Source organism: Gymnoscopelus braueri, assembly GCF_963280865.1.
Source record: "Gymnoscopelus braueri genome assembly, chromosome: 3".
Lineage (NCBI taxonomy): Eukaryota > Metazoa > Chordata > Actinopteri > Myctophiformes > Myctophidae > Gymnoscopelus > Gymnoscopelus braueri.
In genome coordinates this window covers 44,278,114-44,302,401 of record NC_137612.1, presented here as the reverse complement: position 1 = coordinate 44,302,401, position 24,288 = coordinate 44,278,114, and the positions used below count along the sequence as shown (strand labels likewise).

Below are 24,288 nucleotides of genomic sequence, written 5' to 3'. Positions count from 1 at the left end.
GTAGGCAACTGCCAGGCAGAGATCTGCATTGTGAGGCGCACACTTTTCTAGTTCATAAAACCATAAACAACTTCTGCTGGACGATGTTGGTGTGATTGTTTATTTTACAAAACAAACATTGTATACTGTATTACTGTTTAAAGCAAACAAGTAGTCTTCTGCAGAACTCTGTCAGTGTCATAAGCCTCCATTCAGATACAGTATCTTTGTTACATAATGAAGAGCTTATGAGTGGGCTATTTTTGAGGGGTCTTTTCCACTCAACAGGCCACATGGGTATTGGTAGTTCAAAAGAAAAAAAGGGAAAAAACAACTATCAGACAGACCACCTGGTTTGGACTGATTTGAAGTGCGTCTGTGAGACCATTCAGATGTTATAAGAGGCAGACGGCATCAAGGGTGTCGGGTTGGGGTGTGAAGCCTTTGCTTTTAAAAAACGTAATCCTCGCTTCTCATCACCTGCAGGGGTTGCCACGACAACACTGGCTTTGATTATTCTTAATTGCATGTGTTTGATAGTGAAGGAGATATGAGAGACATGAGCAAACTGATTAAGAGACAACAGCGTAGTGAGTCGGCCCGTACAGTACATTTAAAGATTAAATCTAATTTGTTGTTAGACTGACCTTTACTGAACCCCGTGGGGTTCAAGATGAGTCTGTAACGGTAACAGCAATGATAAGACCTCGACCTTATTCGGGGGCAAAGATATTTACATGTAGTGTGTAGAGTAGACCGTAAACAGGCTTTTTTTTTTTTAGTATAGACCCCTGGGGGACAACTAAGGGTACCGTATAGGGTTTATAGGGTCAACACAAGTTCCAGTTTCCCAGGAATATTCCAGCATTCCACAATTATGTTAATAGGCTGTATTTTTATTTTAACTTTGAACTTGCTGTACCAGGACTGACCCACCACCACCCAGTTGTGTGACATTGTCATATTGCCTTTAATATCCTCTTTATCTCTGCCATATTGCCTTTAATATTACCTTTTATCTCTACCATTTTGCGACCAATATTCCCTTGATACAGGATCTCTGCCATATTACCTTCAATATTACCTTGATGTCTGCCATATTGCGACCAATATTCCCTTGATACAGGATCTCTGCCATATTGCCTTCAATATCTGCCATATTGCGTCCAATGAAACGCTAACCGGATGCAATTTAAATGACACAAAGCCTGAGTTTACTTTGACAACACTCATCCTGTTTCACAATAGCCTGAGGCTACGAGCTCAATCCATGGTCTTGAAGGGCGGACCCAAACACAGCCGCCTGGATTTGTGCGTGGCTTCCTATTGCTTCACCAATCTATGTCCCCGCCTCCCCTCCCCTCCCCCCCTCGGCCTGTGCACGGAGCACGCTGACGTCACCAAATTTAGAGCGACGCCCCTCTGCACTCTGATTGGTTAGGAGATAACAAGGTCCAAGACCATCGTTGCTGTATCGCTCCCCCAGGCTTTTTTTCTTTTGTAACAAAAAAAAAAGCCTGGGTTTCCGAGGCTAGTTTCACAATGACTTGCTAGTTTTAGTGTACACATACATAGCTTATCAACACTGCCCTACTTATATCGTTTTAAAATATGCCATGTAATCTTTCCACCATATATTCTTCTAATTAAATTACCTGATATTTGTCCAGTCAATTTATGGTTGGACTTTAATGTAATTACAACTGCTCTTTCTTCACATTATGAAAAGGAGTACCATCAGAAGCATATCATATTGGAATCTAGGTATATATAAGCTGTCTTCTAAATTGTCATCTATTGTGTATAGGCTACATGTAACACATGTTGACTGTATCATGTTAGAATTGTGTTAAATGCCAACTTAATCAACATTTTGCAAAACAATCTTTACAAAGTGTGTTCCTTTCCTGTATTCTAACAACCCCATGTGTCCTCTCATTATTATCAGAACATTCTGCCAGGTCATCATTACATTGTCAAATCTGATGTTTCCTTGGTCCTAAATGTAATAAGGCAGTTCAACTAGCTGATGTGGTGATTAAAACATGAACAAAGGCACCATCTGGTGGACAATTTGTGAACTGCCCAAAGCCACATTGTGATATCCAATTTCAAGTTTTAGTTAAAGGTCTAAAATATCTATTCTGAAAGTATGAAGGTTTGTTCATGTGCCCAGCATTTATTTATTTATTCATTGTCTCCTTTAAAATATATATTTATTTTCTGAGCGGTGCCAACCGCTCCTACAAGTGACTGAGTGTGATTTTATGTCCATATGTATGAGCACGGCATCAACAGCAGCTGAGTGCAACACAAAAATGCAACCAGTTACACTAATTAAACACAAACAGGAGACAGTGCAACACATGCGCCACTTACAGACATGCACATGCTCAGAAAAAGTAACTATTTTAAGTAAAAGTACTTAATGAAATTGATACCGCAAACTAGATTCAGGTGACCTACACCTAGCCCAATCATTCATCCAGTGGCTTTTAAGTCCTGTGTGATCTGTACACTTTCCGGGTAAGTATACATGAACAAGTCGTGAATAGCCCCACTTACCCTTGTCTTGGCTCGGCTCTCCCGTGCTGGCACACCCTGTCAATTCAGGCACGGCCATCTAACTACATCAATTAACTATTACTTGCTGATTGATTGAGGCTGTTAGACAGCATTTGATAGGGTTAAAATGTAACCCTGGAAATTGGGGATGACCCCAAGAAAGATGAAAAGATGGTTTGGTTCTCATAAACCCAAGATTTGACCAGTCGACACCCAAGAATAAGACTCAGACAAGAACGGATGTCAATCCAATAAAATCAATTCTGTATTACTGAGCGAGCACACAGGACAGAACAAATTACAGCAAAAAGGTTATTCTCACTCTGAAGTTACAATAACATACAGCAGTTTTTATACACAGATGGACTTCCTGACGTTGGACATGTGTGTCCTCATCATTGGTTAGGATCCTGACACGTAGGATGGAGATGTATCAGATGTACAGGTGTCAGGGTGTCATCATAATAATAAGTTGTTGATCATCTTTACGTACAACTTTTGGTTCCATAAATAAGTCGTTCTTTTGGTATCATAGGGAACATGTGCCCGGTTTATCTGTGATAGGTGACAACTGACAATGGAATTAGTGTCAAAAAAGTACATATCCAGGTCATAAAGAGATACAGCAGGTCATCCTGACATTCAACACATCATTTGACATTTAATCAAAGCGTTAACCAAGGCAAGTTTACTGATTGAAAACATATGGATCAAATAACTCTATCAAATTCCCCATGTGGTAAACGTTTTGTCGAATGTCAACAGGCAACAAGGGGGTAGTCAACTAACAAGGCTTTATTTCAGGTTTACCTAGCAACGTCATCAAATCTCTGACATTACATATCCAAAGCGACTTACAATAAGTGCATTCAACATAAGTAGGGAACAAAACTACTAATCACCAGAAGTCTTAAGTGCATTTTCTGCAAAAACAAGCAACCAAGAGTATACCTAGCGCTAAGGTAAAAGTGCATTATATCAGCTACCTACTTTCTTAAACAGATGAGACAAAATAGCAAAATCAAATGAGCACGAGCTAAAACAAATAAGTGTATCGACTAAACAAGATCCAATAAAACAATACAAAAATAAAACAAGAGTTCGTACAACTAGTTAACAACAAGTAGGCCAGGCAAAGAGGAAGGGTAGTGTTTCCTGAAGAGGTGGGTTTTCAGCCTGCGGCGAAAAATGGGCAGTGACTCTGCTGTCCTGACATCAGTGGGAAGTTCATTCCACCACTGTGGGGCCAGAACAGAAAAAAGTCGTGACCGTGTCGATCGACCAGAAGGACCCTTGAGGCAATCAGTCGCCCCGAGGTGGCAGACCGAAGTGGTCGGGCAGGGGTGTAGGCATCGACCATAGCCCGGAGGTAAGAAGGAGCTGTTCCTTTCACTGCCCTATAGGCTAGCACCAGGGTTTTAAACTGAAAGCGAGCCGCTACGGGGAGCCAGTGCAGAGAACGGAGAAGGATAGTTGTGTGGGAGAACTTGGGGCGGTTGAACACCAGACGAGCCGCAGCTTTCTGAACAAGCTCCAGAGGTCTGATGGCTGATGCCGGAGCACCAGCAAGGAGGGAGTTGCAGTAGTCCAGGCTGGAGATGACAAGAGCCTGGATGAGCTCCTGGGCTTCCTTCTCCGTGAGGAAGGGGCGAATCCTCCTGATGTTGTAGAGGAGGAATCTGCAGGACCGTGTCACTGATGCGATGTTAGCCGAGAACGACAGTTGATCGTCCAAGGTCACACCCAGATTCTTCGCAGTCCGAGTTGACGTCACCACAGCATTATCAATGGTGATGGCCATGTCTCTGTGCGGACAGCCCTTCCCCGGGAGGAACATCAGCTTGGTCTTGTCCAGGTTGAGCTTCAGGTGGTTCGTCGACATCCACTCCGAGATGTCAGCCAGACAAGCAGCAATGCGTGCCTCCACTTGTGTGTCAGAGGGGGGGAATGAGAGGATCAGCTGGGTGTCATCGGCATAGCAGTGGTAGGAAAAGCCATGGGAGTGGATGACAGCACCAAGAGATGTAGTGTAGAGAGAGAAAAGAAGAGGACCCAGAACCGAGCCTTGGGGAACCCCAGTAGTGAGCCTGTGTGGTTCTGACACAGAACCTCTCAGCATCACCTGGTAGGAGCGACCCGTCAGGTAGGATGCAAACAGGGAGAGTGTAGAGCCTGAGACACCCATCCCCTCGAGGGTGGAGAGGAGGATCTGATGGTTCACCGTGTCGAACGCTGCAGACAGGTCCAGGAGTATCAGGACGGAGGAGAGAGAGTTCGCTCTAGCATCCTACCCGTCAGGTAGGATGCAAACAGGGAGAGTGTAGAGCCTGAGACACCCATCCCCTCGAGGGTGGAGAGGAGGATCTGATGGTTCACCGTGTCGAACGCTGCAGACAGGTCCAGGAGTATCAGGACGGAGGAGAGAGCTCTAGCGGCATGGAGCGACGCCGTCACTGCCAGGAGGGCAGTCTCTGTCGAGTGACCCACTTTGAACCCAGACTGGTTGGAGTCCAGGAGGTTGTTCTGGTGGAGGTAGGAGGACAGTTGTTTGAAGACAGCACGTTCGAGAGTTTTAGATAGGAAGGATAGAAGGGAAACCGGTCTGTAGTTCTTGATCTCAGAGGGGTCAAGTGTTGGTTTCTTCAGGAGGGGGGTGACTCTGGCAGTCTTGAAAGCAGAGGGAAAGTAGCCAGACGTCAGAGAGGTGTTAATAAGGTGGGTTAAGAAGGGAAGAAGTTCAGGTGCAATAGACTGCAGCAGAGTGGATGGGACCGGGTCCAGAGAGCATGAGGTGGGGCGACTAGAGGTAACGAGGAGAAGGACCTCTTTAGGGGAGAGGGGAGAAAAGTGGGATAGAGAGGGGGAGGGGGGGGAGAGGAGTAGATGAAGGTAGAGAGGGGGGGGGTGGCAGGCAGACGGGTGTGGGTAGTGCGCAGGGCACCAGCCGGGGGAGGAGCGAAGGAGGATCGGATATCGTTCACCTTCTTGTCAAAGAAGTTGGCGAAATCGTCAGGGAGGAGGGACGAGGAGGGAGGAGAAAGTTTCAAAGAGTTTTTTAGGGTTGGAAGCAGAAGCCTGAATTTTAGTGCAGAAGAAAGCAGCTTTAGCAGCTGATAGAGAGGAGGAAAAAGTAGAAATGAGAGATTGGAAGGTGAGAAGGTCCTCCAGGAGGTTGCCATTTCTCCATTTGCGCTCAGCCGCTCTCAGGCTCCGTCTCTCAGTCCGCACTGAGTCCGACAACCAGGGGGCAGGTGGAGTTTGCCGTGCAGGCCTGGTGGTGAGGGGACAGAGATGGTCGAGAGAAGAGGATAGAGTAGAGAAAAGAAGATCTGTGGCGGTATCAGGGGATAGAGTAGAGAAAAGAAGATCTGTGGCGGTATCAGGGGATAGAAGAGCAAAGGATTCAGGGGCAGGGAGAGCAGAGAGAACAGAAGAGGAAAGATCAGTAGAGGAAAGTGAGCGAAGATTGTGACTTGAGGAAATCATGTGGGTAGGGAGGGGCTGTGAGGGGGGAGAGGAGAGAGAGAGTAGGACTTGAAGTAGTGATCAGAGAGTTTCTTACCCTTTTCACTGGAAAGAGGAGTGTCAGACAGGTTAGCAGTAGAGCAGCCTCTGGTGAAGATCAGGTCCAGTTGGTTGCCCGCCTCATGGGTAGGAGGAGATGGGGAAATAACTAGGTCAAAGGCGGCGAGAAACGAAAGTAGTGGGTCTAGCTGCTTCTCAGTCGGGAGGTTGAAGTCACCCAGAAGGATGAATCCAGAGCCATCGACAGGGAAGTGAGAGACTAGATGGTCCAGCTCCTCCAGGAAGCCACCAGCAGGGCCCGGTGGGCGATAAACAACTGCAATGGTGAGCTTGACTGGATGAGAAACAGTGACCACATGAAATTCAAAGGAGGTAGGAGAGAATTGTGACAGTGAGTATTTCCATTTTCTGGAAATTAGCAGACCAGCACCACCACCTGTCCACACGGCTCTGGGAGTGTGAGAGAAAGAGTACACATCTGACAGAGCCGCGGGCGTAGCAGTGTTTTCTGGTCTGATCCAAGTCTCAGTCAGAGCAAGGAAGTTGAGGGAGAGCAAGGATGCGTAGCCTGAGATGAAAGAAGATTTGCCTTCCACCACAGCCGAGTGGCAATTCCAAAGCCCTCCCGTTACCACTTGCTCGACGTGAGTTGAAAGAGTAGGATAGATGAGATTAGTGGTGTCGCGACATCTGGGTGTAACCCAGTGTTTGTGCGACCACCAGGACATGTATCACATATGTGGTTATACTGTATACACATGCATGCATGTATGTTTTTATTCTTTTTTGATTTGTAGGAAGTGATTCTACAAATAGGCGAAGTTCTCTATAATCCTATCTATTTTTAGTTTTCTATTTATTACTTGCATTCATTAGAAAATCGCCAGAAGAGAAAGGGGGGAAATAATAACTGTGAAAGGCAGCAGCAAACAGAAGGGTGTTTTAAAAGGCGATCTTAAGCCCCCTTTCCACTGCAGCTTAAGCACCACACCACACCACACCACACCACACCACACCACACCACACCATACCACACCGCATCAAAATATCTACCGTTTCCATTACACAAAAGTACCCCCTCTCAAATCCACAGGTATGAGTAGCAGACTCCGGTCATTGACGCTCATTTGTAATGTAAACATAGATGGAGGTCATTGTTTTTTGTCTAACAATGTAATGTAAATGAGTGGCCAACTGTCCTGTATACAAATGCAAATCACCTGTGCACGTGCAGGTGAACCATTTGGTTCGGTATGAACCAAATGGATCCTTATAACTGTGATTATAATACAAAATAAATCATAATGTATTACAACTATGCTAATTATAATACACTATAATGGATTATAACTGATTATAATACAATATAAATTATTATAATTTATTACAACTATGATAATTATAACACACTATAATAGATTACAACTGTGATCATAATACACTATAAAGTAGTATAATGTTTTACAACTATGATAATCATAATACACTATAATAGATTATAACTGTGATTATACTAATCTATAAAGTATTATAATGTTTTACAACTATGATAATTATAACACACTAGAATAGATTTTAACTGTGATTATAATAATCTATAAAGTATTATAATGTTTTACAACTGTATATCCTGTTCTAAATAAAAAGTCGGTGAGTGATTGGCCTAGCTCAGACCTACCCAGGACTGGGTACTTTTTAGGCACCAGTTTAGTACCACTTACACACCACTCTACCCACTTCATTGTAGTGGAAACCGAGGCACAGGGGTGCAATGCTCACTGGACGGCCTTGCACGCCGTGCCGGAACCTATTTGACCAGGAGCACACGCAGGCACACGCATAGATTTAAAACTACTTTAAATTCGCACCTCAACAAAGTTTTCAAAGGCTCCAGACTCCACACCTAGCGAATTAACATAAGAATAAGCCTATAGATGCATATCAATTGTCCATTGTGTGACTTGCAGTGTAGGTGTTAAGCGACGGACGTGAAATAGAGTGCAAGAACATACTACATGAGCATTGCATGCCTGCCGAGGCACAAGTGGACGGTGTGGTGTGGGGTAGGGTGAGGCCATGCATATGGAAAGCCGCCTTAAAAGAACTACAGTGGCAGCCATTGGGGCGGCCATAGCTGAGTGGTTAGTGAGCCCGCCTAGGGAACCAGAGGCCCTGGTTGCCCCAGGTTCGATTCCAGGCTATCCCAGCATATGTGCCGATGATATGAAATTTGTCCCTGAGCAAGACTCTTAACCCCAATTGCTCACAGGTTCTCATTGGAAACAAGACCGCAAGGACTTTCATGAACGACCTGTTAAAAGGAATTATCCTTATCCTTATCCTTAGCCTGAGCCGACCTGGTGTTTATGTAATATAAGTATAAATATAATAATTGCATTGCGTCATCATCTTGATATATAACTGCTAGTACGTTCTCATAGCAAACACTGTGGGGGCGTGTTTAGACGCATCGTTGTCACTCAAGAAGGACGTGGGGGCGTGTTTGGGGTCAAGGAGCGCAGCCCTTCAAAATAAAATGTATCTTTTTTTTAGGTAAATATTTAAGGTATAAAGTCGACTTTGAAAAAAATACTAACCTAAAAAAATAACTTTTCTAAAAAATAAAAAAAAATGTCATCCCCTAAAAAAAAGAAAATCATCCCCCTTTTAAAAAATGTCATCCCCTGTAAAAAAAATATTCTTCCCTTTTAAAAACTTTTTCATCTCCTTAAAAATACATCTTCTAGCCTTGAATTATTTTATTTCATCCCCTCCAAAGAAATATCGTTCCCCTTTAAAAACATTTTCATCTCCTAAAAAGTAAATGTTATAGCCTTGATTTTTTAATGTCATCCCCTCCAAAGAATATATTTCCCCTTTAAAAACATTTTGTACTCCTACAAAATGTATGTTATAGCCTATGTTTTTTTTCTGCCAACATCTTAAATGTTTTTCCATACCAGAAAACATAAACCACCAGCTCTTAAAATAATGTACCTACCCTTAAGGCAGGTACAGACTGTAGGACTTTAAAGTGGTCGGGGAGTCGTCTGATCGTTAAGCATTACACACTGCAGGAGTTTATTTCTTGAAATCGGCTGTCATATATCGTTGTGGTTTTCACACTATACGATTGATCAACGACTAGGGATCACACACTGTAGGATAGTTCTCTAGGATGCTATCCAGACCCGATACATACATTTGTTTTTATTCCAATTCATTTTAACCGACGTCTCATGAAAACGTGCACAGCTCCCGTGATATGCACGAGACCGAGACAGGACGCTGATTGTTGAAATTAAATCATTAATTCTCTATTTCTCTGTATGTATCTCTCTCTCTCTCTCTCTCTCTCTCTCTCTCTCTCTCTCTCTCTCTCTCTCTCTCTCGTTTTTTCTCTCTCTGAAACAAGTCAAGAAAGCTTAAAAGTGCGCAATGAAACTCAGTAACAGCGTTGCCATGTCCACTTATTATAAGCGACTTTGGGCTTGTTTTTCTGTAGAGTTGCTTGTAAATATTGGTTGTTGCGGGGTGCGTTTTTTGGGCTTATTTGTGTAGTTGCTTATTTGGCCTTGTTTCCTAATGTTGTTTAAACCAGTGGTTTAAACCAGTGGTTTAAACAACACATAATATGTATTTGTCCGCAGACCCCCTTCTGTAAATATGTTGTGCCATCATAGACCCCCATACAAGATTTGTGTGGATTTGGAAAATATTCCACAATTTTCTCAAGATTTTTCTTTGAAAATAGCTGCGACGCGTTGTGAGCTTGTAGATCGGCTATTTTCAAATATCCAATGTATTTGTAAATAGGTTTTAAGTGCTTGTTTTCATAGACCTGGTTGCTTATTTCTCTCGCAACATCTGGCAACGCTGTTCAGAGACGGCGCGGCGTGCTCATGCTGCACACACACACACAGAGCTCGCTCTCGCTCTATGTCTCTGTCTCTCTCTCTCTCTCTGTACAATTCCTCTAAAATAAACATGCAGCCCACCAGGCTCGCTCACTCTCTCCTTTTGTTTTATAATGTTAACTTAATACAGGACTGCACGATAATATTGCGGTAGGGACTGTTTGTTGTGGTCAGATCCAGCGACGCTCCCCTAGCCACGGTGGCTGTAATGTGCTCTCATTGGCTGTAGCGTGGATCTCCTCGCAGACCCTTTCATACTGTATGATACTGTCCGATCTTCTGTCTGCGACAGGGCCGAATATCTAGCAAGATAGCGCCAAAAAATGTCGGGGACAGCAATATCGGACCCAATCTCCTGCAGTGTGTACGGGCCCTTAGAACAATCTACCTAGTAATGTCCCCTCAGGGGCTCCGTAGCAGAGAGAGGACCCTACATGTGCACAATAAGTCTCACCCCTCTAGCTTATTTCTAATTAGAATTATTGGGTGTGTTACTTTTGCCCCCTGTTACTTTTGTCCCCAGTCTCCCATATTCTGAACATTTTGAGCACCTCAGTAAATCTGTAGCTCCAACGGTTTAGCAGATAGAGCCATGTTGGAAGTAGTGCACCGGTTACGGTCATTTTAAAAAGGGCGTGGTCTTTTTCGGGTATTTCGTCCCGGATAGAGAATTAGTCAAAGTTCCTAAGTTGTTCCCTGGGGTCATATTAGCCATGAACAGTTGAGATATTCTCTCTTAAATTAAGTGCATACATCTTATCCAGGTCCCAGACTACAGATCACAATGTCATCTGCAGGGATTTGTCGTGAGGATTCCATAGGGGCTATTTATGAGATCAGTGCAGATCTGCCAAAAATATATAGGGGGGTGGGGGGGTATGCAGTAGCGTTCCCAGATCAGTGCAGATCTGCCAAAATATATATAAGGGGGGTGGGGGGGTATGCAGTAGCATTCCCAGGATTTACATTTAGGGCAGGCGAAATTAAAAGTAAAACAGTTTTGCTACATTGCTCTCTCGGTGTTCACATATGGGAAACAGCGCCCTCTGGCGATGTACAGAAGCTTCACATTCACTCCCTCAGGGCCAAACCCTTTTTGGCCCGATGGGTCTTCCGTCGCTTTCCGGTAGCCCCCTTACCCGAGGGCATAAAAGGAGACCGGAACGCGGAAGTCATTCTCTTGGCTTCCTTCTGCCTACGATGAAGGAGCTTCTCACCTTTCTACAAGATCGAGGTCTGCGGGTTCTACTAACTCTGAAGCGACGGGTAGGATTCTCAGTCCATTGAGAGTTCCCCGGACCTCCTTCTCTCCCTCCTATCCCCGCCGTGCTTTTCCGGACGAGGAAAACACTGCATTCTACGGACGTTAAACTAACCAGACTAGTTACCTTGGCCTAGCTAAAACAGCCTTAGCTTAGCCTGGCCTCTAGCTAGCTCAGTGGCCTTGGCCTAGTCTAGCCTAGCCTAGCCACCTACGTCCTCTACGATGACTCGACGAGAGCTTAACACTACCGCCGATCGCCGCGACCGGGGAGCCAGCTTGGATATCCCCTCCCCCCGGTGAGGACGCGACACCCGTTCCTGCTCACAGCCCCTGGATGAGTGGGACACACACCATGACGTCTACCATGACGCACGCGCCATCGTGGACCACCAGGCTCAGTTCTCGCCACCTTCCCTTGGGCTCCCCAGCCCTGGAAGAAGCCGCGACACACACATCAGCGTACAGATCTGGCCGAATGTGCATGCCTATGTGTTCCCTTTGTTTGTGTGACTCGAAATGTTTTTCCATGACAAAGTAAGTGTCTGTGTAAATTTAAAAAAGCAACTCGAGACCGGAGACGCCGCTATACCAGCGCTAGCTGAGATGCGACGCCTCACACAGGAGATCTTTCTCGACAAATACTCCACAGAATGGGCTGGTAGAGTACTCGGTTTGCGCGTCACCCACGGAAGGGCACGGTGGTTCACCACAGACCCGGCAGGTAGGTCCAGCTTGCTTTTCCCAGTCTTCCTCCGCCCCACCCGCTACCGACCAGAGGCGAGCAGCTTGACCAGAGGGACAGCGACGCCTCCCCGCTTTCCAAACCCCACCAAAACCGGAGCTAGCGGCGACAGAAAACTGCACCACTAGCCCCGAGTTACAAGACACACACACACAATTCATAGTACAGGATTACGTGAATGTGCATGCACTGGTGTCCCCTGCTTCTGTTGCAAATGTTTCTTATATGACAATACAGTGCTTGTGTAATAAAAAACAAAAAAGAATTGCAACCAAAAGCCCTGCCGTCGCAATCACATGTCATTGTAGAGAATTACGTGAATATGCATGCACAGTTGAATACACATGTCTTTGTAGAGAATTACGTGAATGTGTATGCACTGTTGAATGTGATTGTGTCCCCTGCTTATGTTGCGAATGTTGCTTATATGACAAAAAATGCTTGTAAACAACCAAAAAGATTGCAACCAAAAGTACCCAAAATGAGCCAGCGACCACTACAGACCCCCTGCGGGGGGTCCATGGTGGTCGCTGGACAGAACAAAGGCTTTATGGCGGGCCAAAACCGTCATTTTCTAAAGGGGTCACGCCAAAATTTTCCTTGGTCCATAAAAGAAAGTCACAAGGTAAAAATAAGCAAAATTGTCGTAAGGAAGGTGGGGGTAGCCAAAATGGCCGCCCCCCCCTGCACAACACGTGTTGCCAATAAAGATGGCTGCCGCTGCTTGCAGACACGTGTTGCCGGCAACAATGGCGGCGCCCACGTGCGTGGCCAGTATTTCCAAAATGGCCGTGTACATGGGCCCGGAAGTAACACCAAGCACGGTTGTCAGGCCAACGAGTGCAGCCAAGATGGCGGCTCATGTACGCTCGACTAAAATAACAACCCCCCCAAATCCGTTGTCAATGCACATCGAGCAATGGAAAAAATGCAACCCCAACCCCTGGGTGCTTCGTACGATAGCAAAGGGTTACAGACTGCAATTTTCCACCAGACCACCTATGTCCAACGAAGTACTGTTGTCACAAGCGAGTGGTCAAGCGGCGGTGACGTTACGAGAGGAGATCTCCTCTCTATTACGCAAGAATGCCGTAAGGGAAGTGTTACCAGGAAAAAGCCAAACATGGTTGCCGGGCCAACGAGTACAGCCAGGATGGCGGCTCGCGTACGCCCGACATTAATAACAACCCCTCCAAATCCTTTGTCACTCCGCATCGAGCGATGCAAAGAATGCAACGCCGACCCCTGGGTGCTTCATATGAGAGCACAGGGGTACAGGCCGCAGTTTCCACAAAACCACCCATGTCCAACAGGGCCTTGTTGTCACACACGAGTGGACAGTATAATGATGTGTCGGTTATGATCGATCCTTTCACAAGAACTAGTGCTTGACGTGAACGAACGGACACTCTTCACTCTTTGGAACCGTTACGTTCACGATTTCGTTCATGCCCCCCCAGCACACCGCACACACGACAGGCGGACTGGTTAACTCCTCCTGCGACTGTGCATTGTGCAGTCATGTTAGTGGGATCAGGTGCACACAGTTGCATGCACATAGTAGCCCCTTACGCCCCACCGGGACCGGAAGCGCTACCGAACTTGAACGAATCATTTGAACGAATCGTTTGAACGAATCCTTGAACGAATCTTTGAACGAATCTTTGGTCATTGCCGTGAACGTGAATTAAATCGTTCGTTCACTGAAATGAACTGTTTGGCGGTTTGAACGATTCTTTGAACGAATCTTTTGAACAAATCATTGCCGTGAACGTGAATTAAATCGTTCGTTCACTGAAATGAACTGTTTGGCGGTTTGAACGATTCTTTGAACGAATCTTTTGAACAAATCATTGCCGTGAACGTGAATTAAATCGTTCGTTCACTGAAATGAACTGTTTGGCGGTACATACTGCTTTTTCCACCGGACCACCCATGGCCAACAGAGCACTGTTGTTACACGCTAGTGGTCAAGCGGCGGTGACGTTGCGAGAGGAGACTGCCTCCCTTTACGCAAGAACGCCGTAAGGACAGTGTCACCAGGAGAAAGCCGGCTCGTTTTCTACTTGAGATACTTCCTGGTCAAGAAGAAAGGGGGGGGGGGCTACGTCCTATCTTGGATCTGAGAGCTCACTAGATCTCAAGGACGCCCTTCTCCACATCCCTATCTACCCGCCGCACAGGAAAATACTGCGCTTCGAGTTCGAGGGTCGTGTGTACAGGTACCTGGTCCTCTCGTTTGAAATGTCTTGAGTCCCAGGATGTTCATGAAATGCACTCAAGCGATAGCTCCTCTGAGACAGAGGGGAGTCCGCATCGCAACCTACATAGAACATTTGGTTGCTGAGTGCGGACTCGCGTTCTGGATGCATGTCATCACCATAGACTGGTGGTGTCGCACCTGACCTCCCCGGGATTCACACTGAACTTCGAGAAGTGCACGTAGTGTGTGCTCACCCAGTCCCATCACGCTACCTTATAGGTATCGCACTGGATGCGGTATCTCTGGTTGGGCTCCCTCAGGTTTTTTGCCGTGTGACAGTGTCCGCGGCATGCATGCAGTCCCTCCAACAAGGGAGAGTAGCTTCTTTCCTGTCGGAGGGCGTCCCGGTAGGGAGGATCATCTCAAGAATGATGATCGCCACCGATGACAGCCTCACAGGGTGGGTCACCACCTTCGGGGGCCGGACGGCCATGGGTCTGTGGAACCGCAGCATGAGGACAGCATACATTAACTGCTTGGAGTTGATGGCAGTCCTTTTGGCGGTAAAACACTTTGAGCCCCATATCGGTGGACGTCACGTTCAGGTCAGGACGGACAATACCACGACCATGGCCTGTACCGACAAGCAAGGAGGTCCGAGATCTCCTACCTTGAACAGTCTGGCACGGAGGTTTGATTTTGTGGTGCGACGCACACTTGGAATCAATCAGCGCCTCTCATGTACTTGGCCTTCTGAACAGGGGAACCGATCCTCTGTCCAGAGGCGAGACTTTTATTCAGATTGGTTTCCGCACCGGGGTCGCGGACCAGATCTGGACCTAGTTGCCGCGGAGGAGAACGCAGATTGCTCGCTGTTCCTCTCAATGAGAGAGCGGGCTCCGCTGGACCTGGACGCCCCGGCGCACGAATGGTCGTGGGGGCTGCCTTATGCGTGCCCTCCGCTGGAACTGATCCACCCCACTCCGGAACGGATCAGACTCCAAGGCTTGGTGGCGTTGCTGGTGGCTCCGGTACGGGGCTCCCGGAGGTCGGGGATAGCTCCCCTCCTCTGAAAAGCAACCTTGGCCCCTCCCGCTACGCAGGGATCTGCGACAGCAGGCGAAGGGCGAAACCTTTCATCCCAGACCCGCAGAAATAGAATTGTGGGTCTGGCCCGTGGAGGAAAAACTTGACTGCGACTGGTTTTCCACCTAGAATGGTGGCTACCAGTGGGGTATCGTGGGGTTCGACTCGCTCAAATTAACTAGTTCCTTGCCGTGAATGTGAACGAGTTTGTTCTTTTTCTGGGACGGTTACGTTCACACTATAGTGCATGCCCCCATCCCCTCCCCCCGCGTATAGGACGGGAGGTTGGGCTGTACGTGCGACGTAGAAAACAAAGACGCTCCCACGAGGGCGTTTTCACACTAGAGAGTGGAGCTGCTGAACGAGAACGTGAACGAGTCAATTGAACTATTCATTGCCGTGAACGTGGACAAAGTCGTTCGTTCGCTGAAATGACTGTTTTTCCACTACTAGCGGATACTATTTAGGCCGCTAGGGCACACTCCACTAGGTCTCTCTACGGGACAAAGTAGGGCGTGTGCGAGGAATGGTATCTGGGACGGTCCCCGGCTGTGCATGGTTCCGCTCCAGGTTTCGGTAGCAGACGTCCTGATCTTCCTACAGGATAGGTATGATCTGGGAAACGTTTTCTCCACAATCGAAGGGTACCTGGCGGCTATCTCAGTGAGCCACGGTTGGCTTCGAGGGGAAAACCGCGTAAAACAGCCCCTTGTGGGCCAGTTCATGAAGTGCGCTGCGTGCACATCCTGTCTCAAGGTCCCTGTTCGCCGCGTTGGGACTTGGTCCTGGTGCTCGACTCACTCTCTCGTCCTCCTTTTGAGCCGTTGGAGACGGAGGAACCAAAGTTCCTCACGTTCAAGACGGTACTCCTGGTTGCGCTGTTGACAGCGGAACGGGTGAGCGATATTCGTGCCCTCTCGGTGACTCCAGAGTGCATGAGGTTCGCTGGAGGTGACGGTAGGGTTGTCTTCAAACCCAACCCGGCGTTTGTCCCCAAGACTACCTAGCAGTGGTTAAAGCCTACTGAGGAGGTGGCTTTTCACCTGCCTCCGGTTGCCCGGAGGTGGATCGGAGGCTGCACTGTCTCTGGCCAGTGAAGGCCCTGGGGGTGTATGTCCGAAGGACTGTGGCCCAGAACCGACCCAGCCGGTTGTTCGTTTCTCTGGGGCCCGGGTCACGGGGAAGGCGGTGGCTTAGTCAACGTCTTCCCGGTGGATTTTGGATGCTATTCGCCTGGCGTACACTAGTAGCGGAGCCCCAGTGCCTGACGGCCTGAGAGCGCACTCTACTAGGGGTGTGTCGACGTCCTGGGCCCTCTGCAGAGGTGTGTTTTTCAGGACGCCTACACGGCAGCAAGTTAGTCGTCTACCTCGACTTTCGCTGCTCTCTTTGGCCTGGACGTGGCAGCGCCCTCCATGGCGCACGCAGTCCTGGGCGTGGTTTCCACCTGACGGTGGGGTAGATGCATGGAACAGACGTAAGGTCGGTTCATGCCCTTGTGCCTCCTAGGGGGTGTTGACGTCCTGGGCCCTCTGCAGAGGCGGGTTTTTCAGGACGTCTACATGACAGCGTGTTGGTAGTCTCCTTGACTTTCGCTGTCTTTCTAGCCTGGACGTGACGGCGTCTTCCTTGGCGCTCGCAGTCCGGGGTGTGGCTTCCACCTGAAGGTGGGTAGGGGCATAGAACGGATGTAGGATCTGTTCATGCCCTTGTGCCTAGTATGTCATAGGCCGACGTCCGGGCCTTAGGTCAGTAAGGCGGACTTCGGTCTGTCAGGGCCCTCCACGAAGATGGACAGGCTGTGCCTGTCTTTTAGTTCTTAGGGCTGACAATGGTGTGTCAGGACCCTACTTTCCTGATCCTTGCCTCAGACCCGGTGGGTCTGATGGCGCCTGGGTGCTGAGGGCCACGCCCCTGGCGCCCGGTACTGGGGCAGGTATTGTGGTATCTCGATTTGTAGATACATTCCGGGGGTTTATATCTCCCATATGTGAACACCGAGAGAGCAATGTAGCAAAACTAAGGGTTACTTCCGTAACCCCGGTTTTGTAAATTGCGAACGAGGTGTTCACAAAAACACCCTTCTTTTTGCTTCACCGTAGGCAGAAGGAAGCTGGTGTATCAAGAGAATGACTTCCGCGTTCCGGTCTCCTTTTATGCCCTCGGGTAAGGGGGCTACCGGAAAGCGACGGAAGACCCATCGGGCCAAAAAGGGTTTGGCCCTGAGGGAGTGAATGTGAAGCTTCTGTACATCGCCAGAGGGCGCTGTTTCCCATATGTGAACACCTTGTTCGCAATTTACAAAACCGGGGTTACGGAAGTAACCCTTAGATTTACCACTGTGAAGTTATGGAAGGTGATCTGTGTCCAAAAGATGAAATCCCAGGAATAATGGAAGACACTGGAGTTTTAAATTGAAAGTGAATTACGCTACGTAACAGGTAGGATTTGTTGACGTATGCTTACGTTCTTTTGCATTAAAATAAGCAGCGGAACAATTGCTATGTTTGCCAATCGGAGATTAGAGAGGATACAGGTGCCAATGCAAATACTTCGGTGCAGTGTTTCATTTGGGACGGTATCATGATTGGTTTTCAAAGCAGTATACTATAGGCAGAGGTTTATGCCTCTATATTGGATTGTTTCTCAAGAAAAATGCATTAAATTACTCCCACGTGTGATCGCGGTCCAGTCGAAATCATCGAGGGGTTGGTGATAAAAGAAGGTTCGGACGTGACTGTCATTGAGAACACAGTTAGACATAAATGGAGATTAGCTTGGCTGAATTAAAAAGTTGAAACGGGAACGCCGTTTAGGTCATGGTGCAAAAAGCTTAGAGAACCGGGAGCAATGGAGCATGTTTTTGTTGTTTGTGCAACACGCCAAACAATGACAGATCGTGTGTAATCATAACTCTAAAACAGGGGTCTTCAACGTTTTTTTTAAGCCAAGGACCCCGTAGCTGTGAGAGCATTATCATCAGTGTTGGGTCAATTTCATTTAAGTGTTTGTTTGTTTTTGTTTATACAGATTATTTGTATTAATATGCTGAATTCATGTTAATGTGTATTTTCAGACATTTGCACACAATGCTTAGTAAACTTGACTTTTGGCTCTGAACTTGGTCTGCTCTTTTTCCACTCTACACCAAATCTCTATGCCAAAAATAGCAGATCTACAAGCTCATTGTGAGCTTGTAGATCTGTTATTTTTGGCAAATGTATGGATGCTAGGGTTCAAATAGTTAATGTAAAAAAATAAGTTCCTATCACACAAAGATTTGGCGCCCCTCCCCCCTGTAACTCTGAGGACCCCCTAGGGGTCCCACTGTTGAAGACCACTGCTCTAAAACATACATTAAGAAAGGTAAAACGTTCTCCAGTAAAAGGTTTCTCCACATGTTTGAATTTTAGCTGACAAACCAAACTGTCAATCTTGTAATTGACTTTTGTTCTCACTTGCAACCTTTCCTCTTCCCTCATGCAAGGTGCATAATGATTCAAATGACTACTGAAGACTACATGTGAATAAGTGTCTTGGCACACACACATTCACAGTGAAGGTAGGGAACTTCAGGGAAACGGCATTTTACCACCCCAAAAATTGGTGTGCGCCATGTTATTGATTCATGATGTTTTTTCTCTTACACCTACTTGTATGCCTGTCTAGGACAGGGGTAGACCAATTCAAGGTTGGGGGTTTCCCCTTTCACAACATTTCACAAATCACATATTGGGACATGGTCTGAAAATCATTTTCAGTCTTGGGATTTGTTTTGGCTTTAACATACTTCTCCATCACTCCAGACTTCCTCATACAATACCACAACTTTCCTCTCGGCACTGATGTGGCTTTTTTGTATTGACACTAGAACTGTACTGAGAAATAAACAATAAGCAAGAACTGTCTTTCCAGAGTTTTATTGATACGTGTATACGGATGCTATATTGCAGGATAAATCATCAGGTGGCCTTGGCCATAGCATTGAAGAAAGCACAAACAGTCTGTAGTCAGAATTCATTGTTACTAAATAAAAAATGCAATACAAAAGTAATAATAAACAATCCTACCTTAATACAACAATTTGGACAAACAAATGGTTCTCTGTCTGTGAAACCAAAGTGAGAGATAGGAAAAAGGGAGTAACTAGGGCCTCACAGAGCTACGGTCTTAAAGGTTACCCGGACCAGTCCCAGGCACTTACTGGCTCAAACTGTCATTATCTGCAAATCATGGCTGTATTTGTAACTCGTACCTGGCACATGCATTATATTGTTGACTGGTTGGAATGTTCTAATGGAGACACTATGTCTTGAATCTATGTGTGTGCGCAGGGCCGGTTCTTCCTATAGGCGAACTAGGCGGCCGCCTAGAGCGCCATCTAGAGGGGGTGCCAAAATGGTGGGAGAATTTTTTTTTTACATAAAAAAAAAAATCACACCCAGTGTGAGTAAGCGGTGCCTACTCTGTTTGATGAGTGTGTGTTCTCATTCAGGCGGTACAAATCTATTTGATGTGTGGGCGCTGGCATTCAGACGGTACTACTCTATTTGTTGTGTGGGTGCTGGTATTGAGGCGGTACTAACAGAGTATTTATACAGTTTTTATCAACTTTTAAGTATCTTTTCTTATTTTAACTATGTTTAAATATTTTTACTCAATTTAAGTACTGTTAAGTATTGTTACTCCATGTATTAAGTATTTTTAATCATTTTAATTCCTGTAAAGTATTTTTTACACATTTTTACAACTTTTAAGTATTTTTACTCTTTTTATCAACTTTTAAGTAGGTTTACTATTTTTTTCAACTTTTAAGTATTTTTTCTCATTTTGAGTACTTTCAAGTATTTTTACTCAATCTAAGTACTCTTAAGTATTTTTACTCAAGGTATTTAGATTTAAATATTTGTACTCACTTTATTTACTTTTAATAATCTTTACTCACATTGTAGATCGGTCGTTTTAGTGTATGTGTGTGTGTGTGTGTGTGTGTGTGTGTGTGTGTGTGTGTGTGTGTGTGTGTGTGTGTGTGTGAGTGTGTGTGTACATGTGCGCGCCAGCATGTGTTGCAACGGTGTGCCTCGCAGGTCTGCATGTTAAGCCGTGCTCAAACATACGGACGGACGGACACACACACAGACGGTCAAAGGTAGAGCGGCTGGCACCGCTAAAAAGAATAAAATAACATAACCCTAACCCTAAACCTAACCCTAAAACCGAAATAAAGTAGCCAAAAACTGAAAAAAAAAGTATCAAAATCCGCCCAAAACAGAAAAATTGCGGGGGCGCATCAGAGGAATCTCGCCTAGGGCGCTGATCAGCCCAGAACCGGCCCTGTGTGTGCGGGCACGTGCGTGTGCGCAGTGCACGTGGACTGCAAATGGTAATAACTGGGAAATTCTCTATCAGCACCCTATCATATAATTTATCAAAGTGGACACAAGTAAAAGTATTCCATTGAGTAAATGTACTTAGTTAAAACCCATTAAAACCAGGAAAGCATTTGTGTTGTTTAGTTGGCTATTAAAAAAAATCAGATATACAAGCTCACAGCGCGTCACTTCGGGCCACACTGCAAACTTGTACATCTGCTATTTTGGAAATGTGTTTGAAAAATGTTGAACAAATTTGAACAAGTTTGAGAACTGTTGATTTAGACAGAGGTGGAAGAAGTAGGCCTACTCATATTTTTTACTTCAGTAAAAGTATCAATACTACAGTGTATAAATACTCTGTTACAAGTCCTGTATTCAAAATTTACTTGAGTAAAAGTACAAAAGTAAAAGTACAGTATTTGAGTACAAGTACTTAGTTACTTTCCACCACTGGATTTTATAGAATCGACCTCAGTTCTTAATGGGATAATTAGTTCTCCTGGGTACGTTGAGTCTTGACCTTTGACCTGGGGTAAAAGGTCATGGTCAGTGCCTGTTGGTCGATGGGCTGCATGGTCAGGTTGTGCGTATGACGGACGCTGTTCAGCGTGACACCAGCAGGGGGCGTCACCGTGTAGCGGGTCAGCAAGGTGACCAGAATGGCTCTCATCATCACCATGGCGAGAGCCTTCCCGGGGCATCCGCGTTTACCACGCCCAAAGGGCTGGAAGTACAGCTTTTTGACCTGTTGGTGAGATATAATATAAATATAGATATAAAAGAACCCACTGGATACCAGAGAGAGAGAGAGAGAGAGAGAGAGAGAGAGAGAGAGAGAGAGAGACAAGAAATGTGAAAATAACAGATCTACAAGTTTGTAGATCTGTTATTTTGACAATATTTATCTATGGAACCAAGTCAAACCAAATGTAATGCCTCAACTACAATTCCAAATGCTTGTCAGGGTGGGGGGTCCCCAGTTCAAATATGATTATTTTGGGAGGTCCCCAGTTCAAATATGTTTATTTTGGGGGGTCCAGTTCAAGTGAGTATTTTGGGGGGTCCCCAGTTCAAATATGAGTATTTTGGGGGTCGTGGCCTGAAAAGATTGAGAACCACTGGGGCACTAGCATGAAACATTGAACAGGCAGACATACTTTTTTGTTAAAGTTGTCCAAGTTGAATTCGTCAGGTTTGGGGAAAGAGTCATCTTCTTTCGTCTTGTGCATCAAGCCGATGTCCAAAAGGATGTTCTTTCCTTTCATCTGTCATAGAGTGAATAATGCCTTTAGTTTGTGTCACAGAATGCACAGGGCCAATGGTTAAGCAGCATGACAATGGTTTACTTTATATTGTGAGTTTTATAGTTTGCTGCGATTTTGATTATGCTTGCTGTGTGTTATATTTGACGTGATGGACAATGAACTTGTATGCCACAGTATTGTTCACCTGTCAGGTGCTGTGACAGAGGCGTGTGCATCAGACACAGACTGATATGAAGGCATTCATTCGCCAGGAAAACTCCACGCCCATATAAAAGGGACACCAGGTTCCTACCTCCGGCTCTCTCTCGCCACCCAGACAGTTGCCTGCTGCCACTGTTGTCGTCGGGTCACGCCAGACCAGACCTCCTCTTCTCTCCCTACATGTTGTAGGCAAGATCTCCTCTTCTCTCCACGCTGTGCCCGTGGACCAGACCTCTTCTCCTCACCACACCGTGGGTCGGATCTCCGCAACGTTGAATCGCCTCCTCCCTCCACATCGCTGAGGACCCGATCTCTGCAGTGTCAACGCTCTCTAACGTCCAGATAAAGGAAAGTAACTATTTCCCTCTCTGGCGTATGTGTTAAGGCTCTTTATGAGCGTAATTGTGGAGACAAATTCGAGTCCTCCTGTTTCCCTGTGTTGAGGCGCTGGAGCCAGACGGGTGACGTGACGACGGCAGAGCAGCAGTGGCAGAGATTTATTGATGTGCTTCTAATACTCCTGTTAAAGGAAAGTGATCACGCCAGCGTGTTTATCATAGTTTGAAAGTGCCGGTTACAAAGAGTGCTGTCATTCATTGTACCGTTCTCCTCCTACAGCGGAGCTGTCTGCAGGACGCCGGAAAGCGGCAACGTGGAAACTCCGGACTGGAGTTCGCGGACTGAACAAGGCTATAGGCTACTGGCCGTCTAGTCACGGTTGTGGCGGGTCACAAAAACCGGATCGGATTCACCAAAGGACTGGACCGGACTGATTCAAACTCTGTATCTCTAACCCACCTAATCCACTGACTTGCTTCCTTCCTCAGTTGTATGAATTGGAGTTGCGTGTTATATGAATTGAAGTTGCTTGCTATTTTAAATATTGATCCATTGATGTATTGTATTGAAAAGGGTACCCTTGCATGAAATGTATGTTTTAGTGTTATAATAAAAGGTCTATATTTTTATACACATATACGGTGTCGTGTCATTCACTCTGTATATGGTGTGAACGGGAGTCCGAACCTAGAGTGGTAACAACTCTACCCAAAAACCTGTTACACACCTGGGTGCCATTGATGACAGCATCATCCAGCGCCCTCCGCATGGTGAAGTCAACCACGGGCTGGAACCTCAGGCTCTCATTGATGAATTTCTCCAGATCCGGGAATGTCTGGTCATTAATCCTTTCTGCTGCCGTCTGGTCACCTGCTGACCACAAGAAGTCCAACATGAGATAGTTGGATGTTGTGTTATGTGTGTGATTGTGTGTGAAGTCTGTGAACAATAGGAGGTTTTAATCATGTAAGTCACCTATCAGGACTTTCTGCTCGATCTCATCAATCTCCGCCAGGACTTTCTTCTCGACCGCAGGGTGCTCGTTTAGCAACATGAGCATGTAGTACAGAGAGAGGGACACAGTGTCTGGAGCAGCGATCATCATCTCTAACACACACTGTCTGACGTTGTCTGCGGTCAGTTTACCACAATCCTGTACACACACACACAACACAATCACAATCAGCTTAACGGCAAAGGTTATTATTGAAGTTTAACAACATTTTGCAGGCGTGCCCTATGTAGTGAGTTGTATCATGATCAAAGGAATCCAGGGGGAACCCTTGAAAAAGGACCTGCGGTTCTAGTTATTAACCAAAATGTAAGTACTGTCTCTGTAAGTAGCCTTGGGAACCAACGATTCCAGAGCCATGAGGCCCATACGTCAGGAGCGTATCTCCTGTTTCTATAGCGTGAGGCGGCTTGATGTACAAGTACACCACCTGGACATAATGTACAAGTACACCCCTGGACATAATGTACAAGTACACCCCCTGGACATGATGTACAAGTACACCCCCTGGATATGACGCTACCTGGGCTGAGATGAGTTTCGATGTAAAGTCAGGGTGAGGATCATTTGAAAGGATCATTTGCCGTTTCCGCCGGAGTAGGATGTCCATGGAGTCATTGAGCTGTTGGCTGGACACACACACAAGCCATGCTGGCTTTAATGTCCAATATACAATTTGGGCCTTTAGCAGACACTCTTTTTCCAGAGTGAAACACATACATACAGTAGAATGCAGAGAGACAGTGTAGTGCCTCAGTAATCTAGGATCACAGGTAAAGTAAGAACCTAGCATCAGTCAATATAATAACAATATA

General features: G+C 46.2%; 2 protein-coding genes across 2 annotated transcripts in view; both read right to left on the bottom strand.

Moving 5' to 3' along the window:
* LOC308079209 (epoxide hydrolase 1-like) overlaps positions 1 to 24,288 on the bottom strand; it is a 526,014-nt gene that overhangs the window by 482,291 nt on the left and 19,435 nt on the right. The gene's annotated exons all lie outside the window — the stretch shown is intronic.
* Positions 15,768 to 24,288, bottom strand: part of LOC308081967 (aromatase-like) — a gene marked incomplete at both ends in the record, with an annotated part of 13,168 nt that continues 4,647 nt past the window's right edge. Inside the window, 8 exons of the mRNA XM_080423581.1 lie at positions 15,768 to 15,878; positions 16,325 to 16,443; positions 16,802 to 16,942; positions 21,164 to 21,401; positions 21,814 to 21,921; positions 23,189 to 23,331; positions 23,437 to 23,614; positions 23,997 to 24,102. Coding sequence (XP_080279707.1) covers positions 15,768 to 15,878; positions 16,325 to 16,443; positions 16,802 to 16,942; positions 21,164 to 21,401; positions 21,814 to 21,921; positions 23,189 to 23,331; positions 23,437 to 23,614; positions 23,997 to 24,102 — 1,144 coding nt within the window. The remainder of the gene's footprint in view (positions 15,879 to 16,324; positions 16,444 to 16,801; positions 16,943 to 21,163; positions 21,402 to 21,813; positions 21,922 to 23,188; positions 23,332 to 23,436; positions 23,615 to 23,996; positions 24,103 to 24,288) is intronic.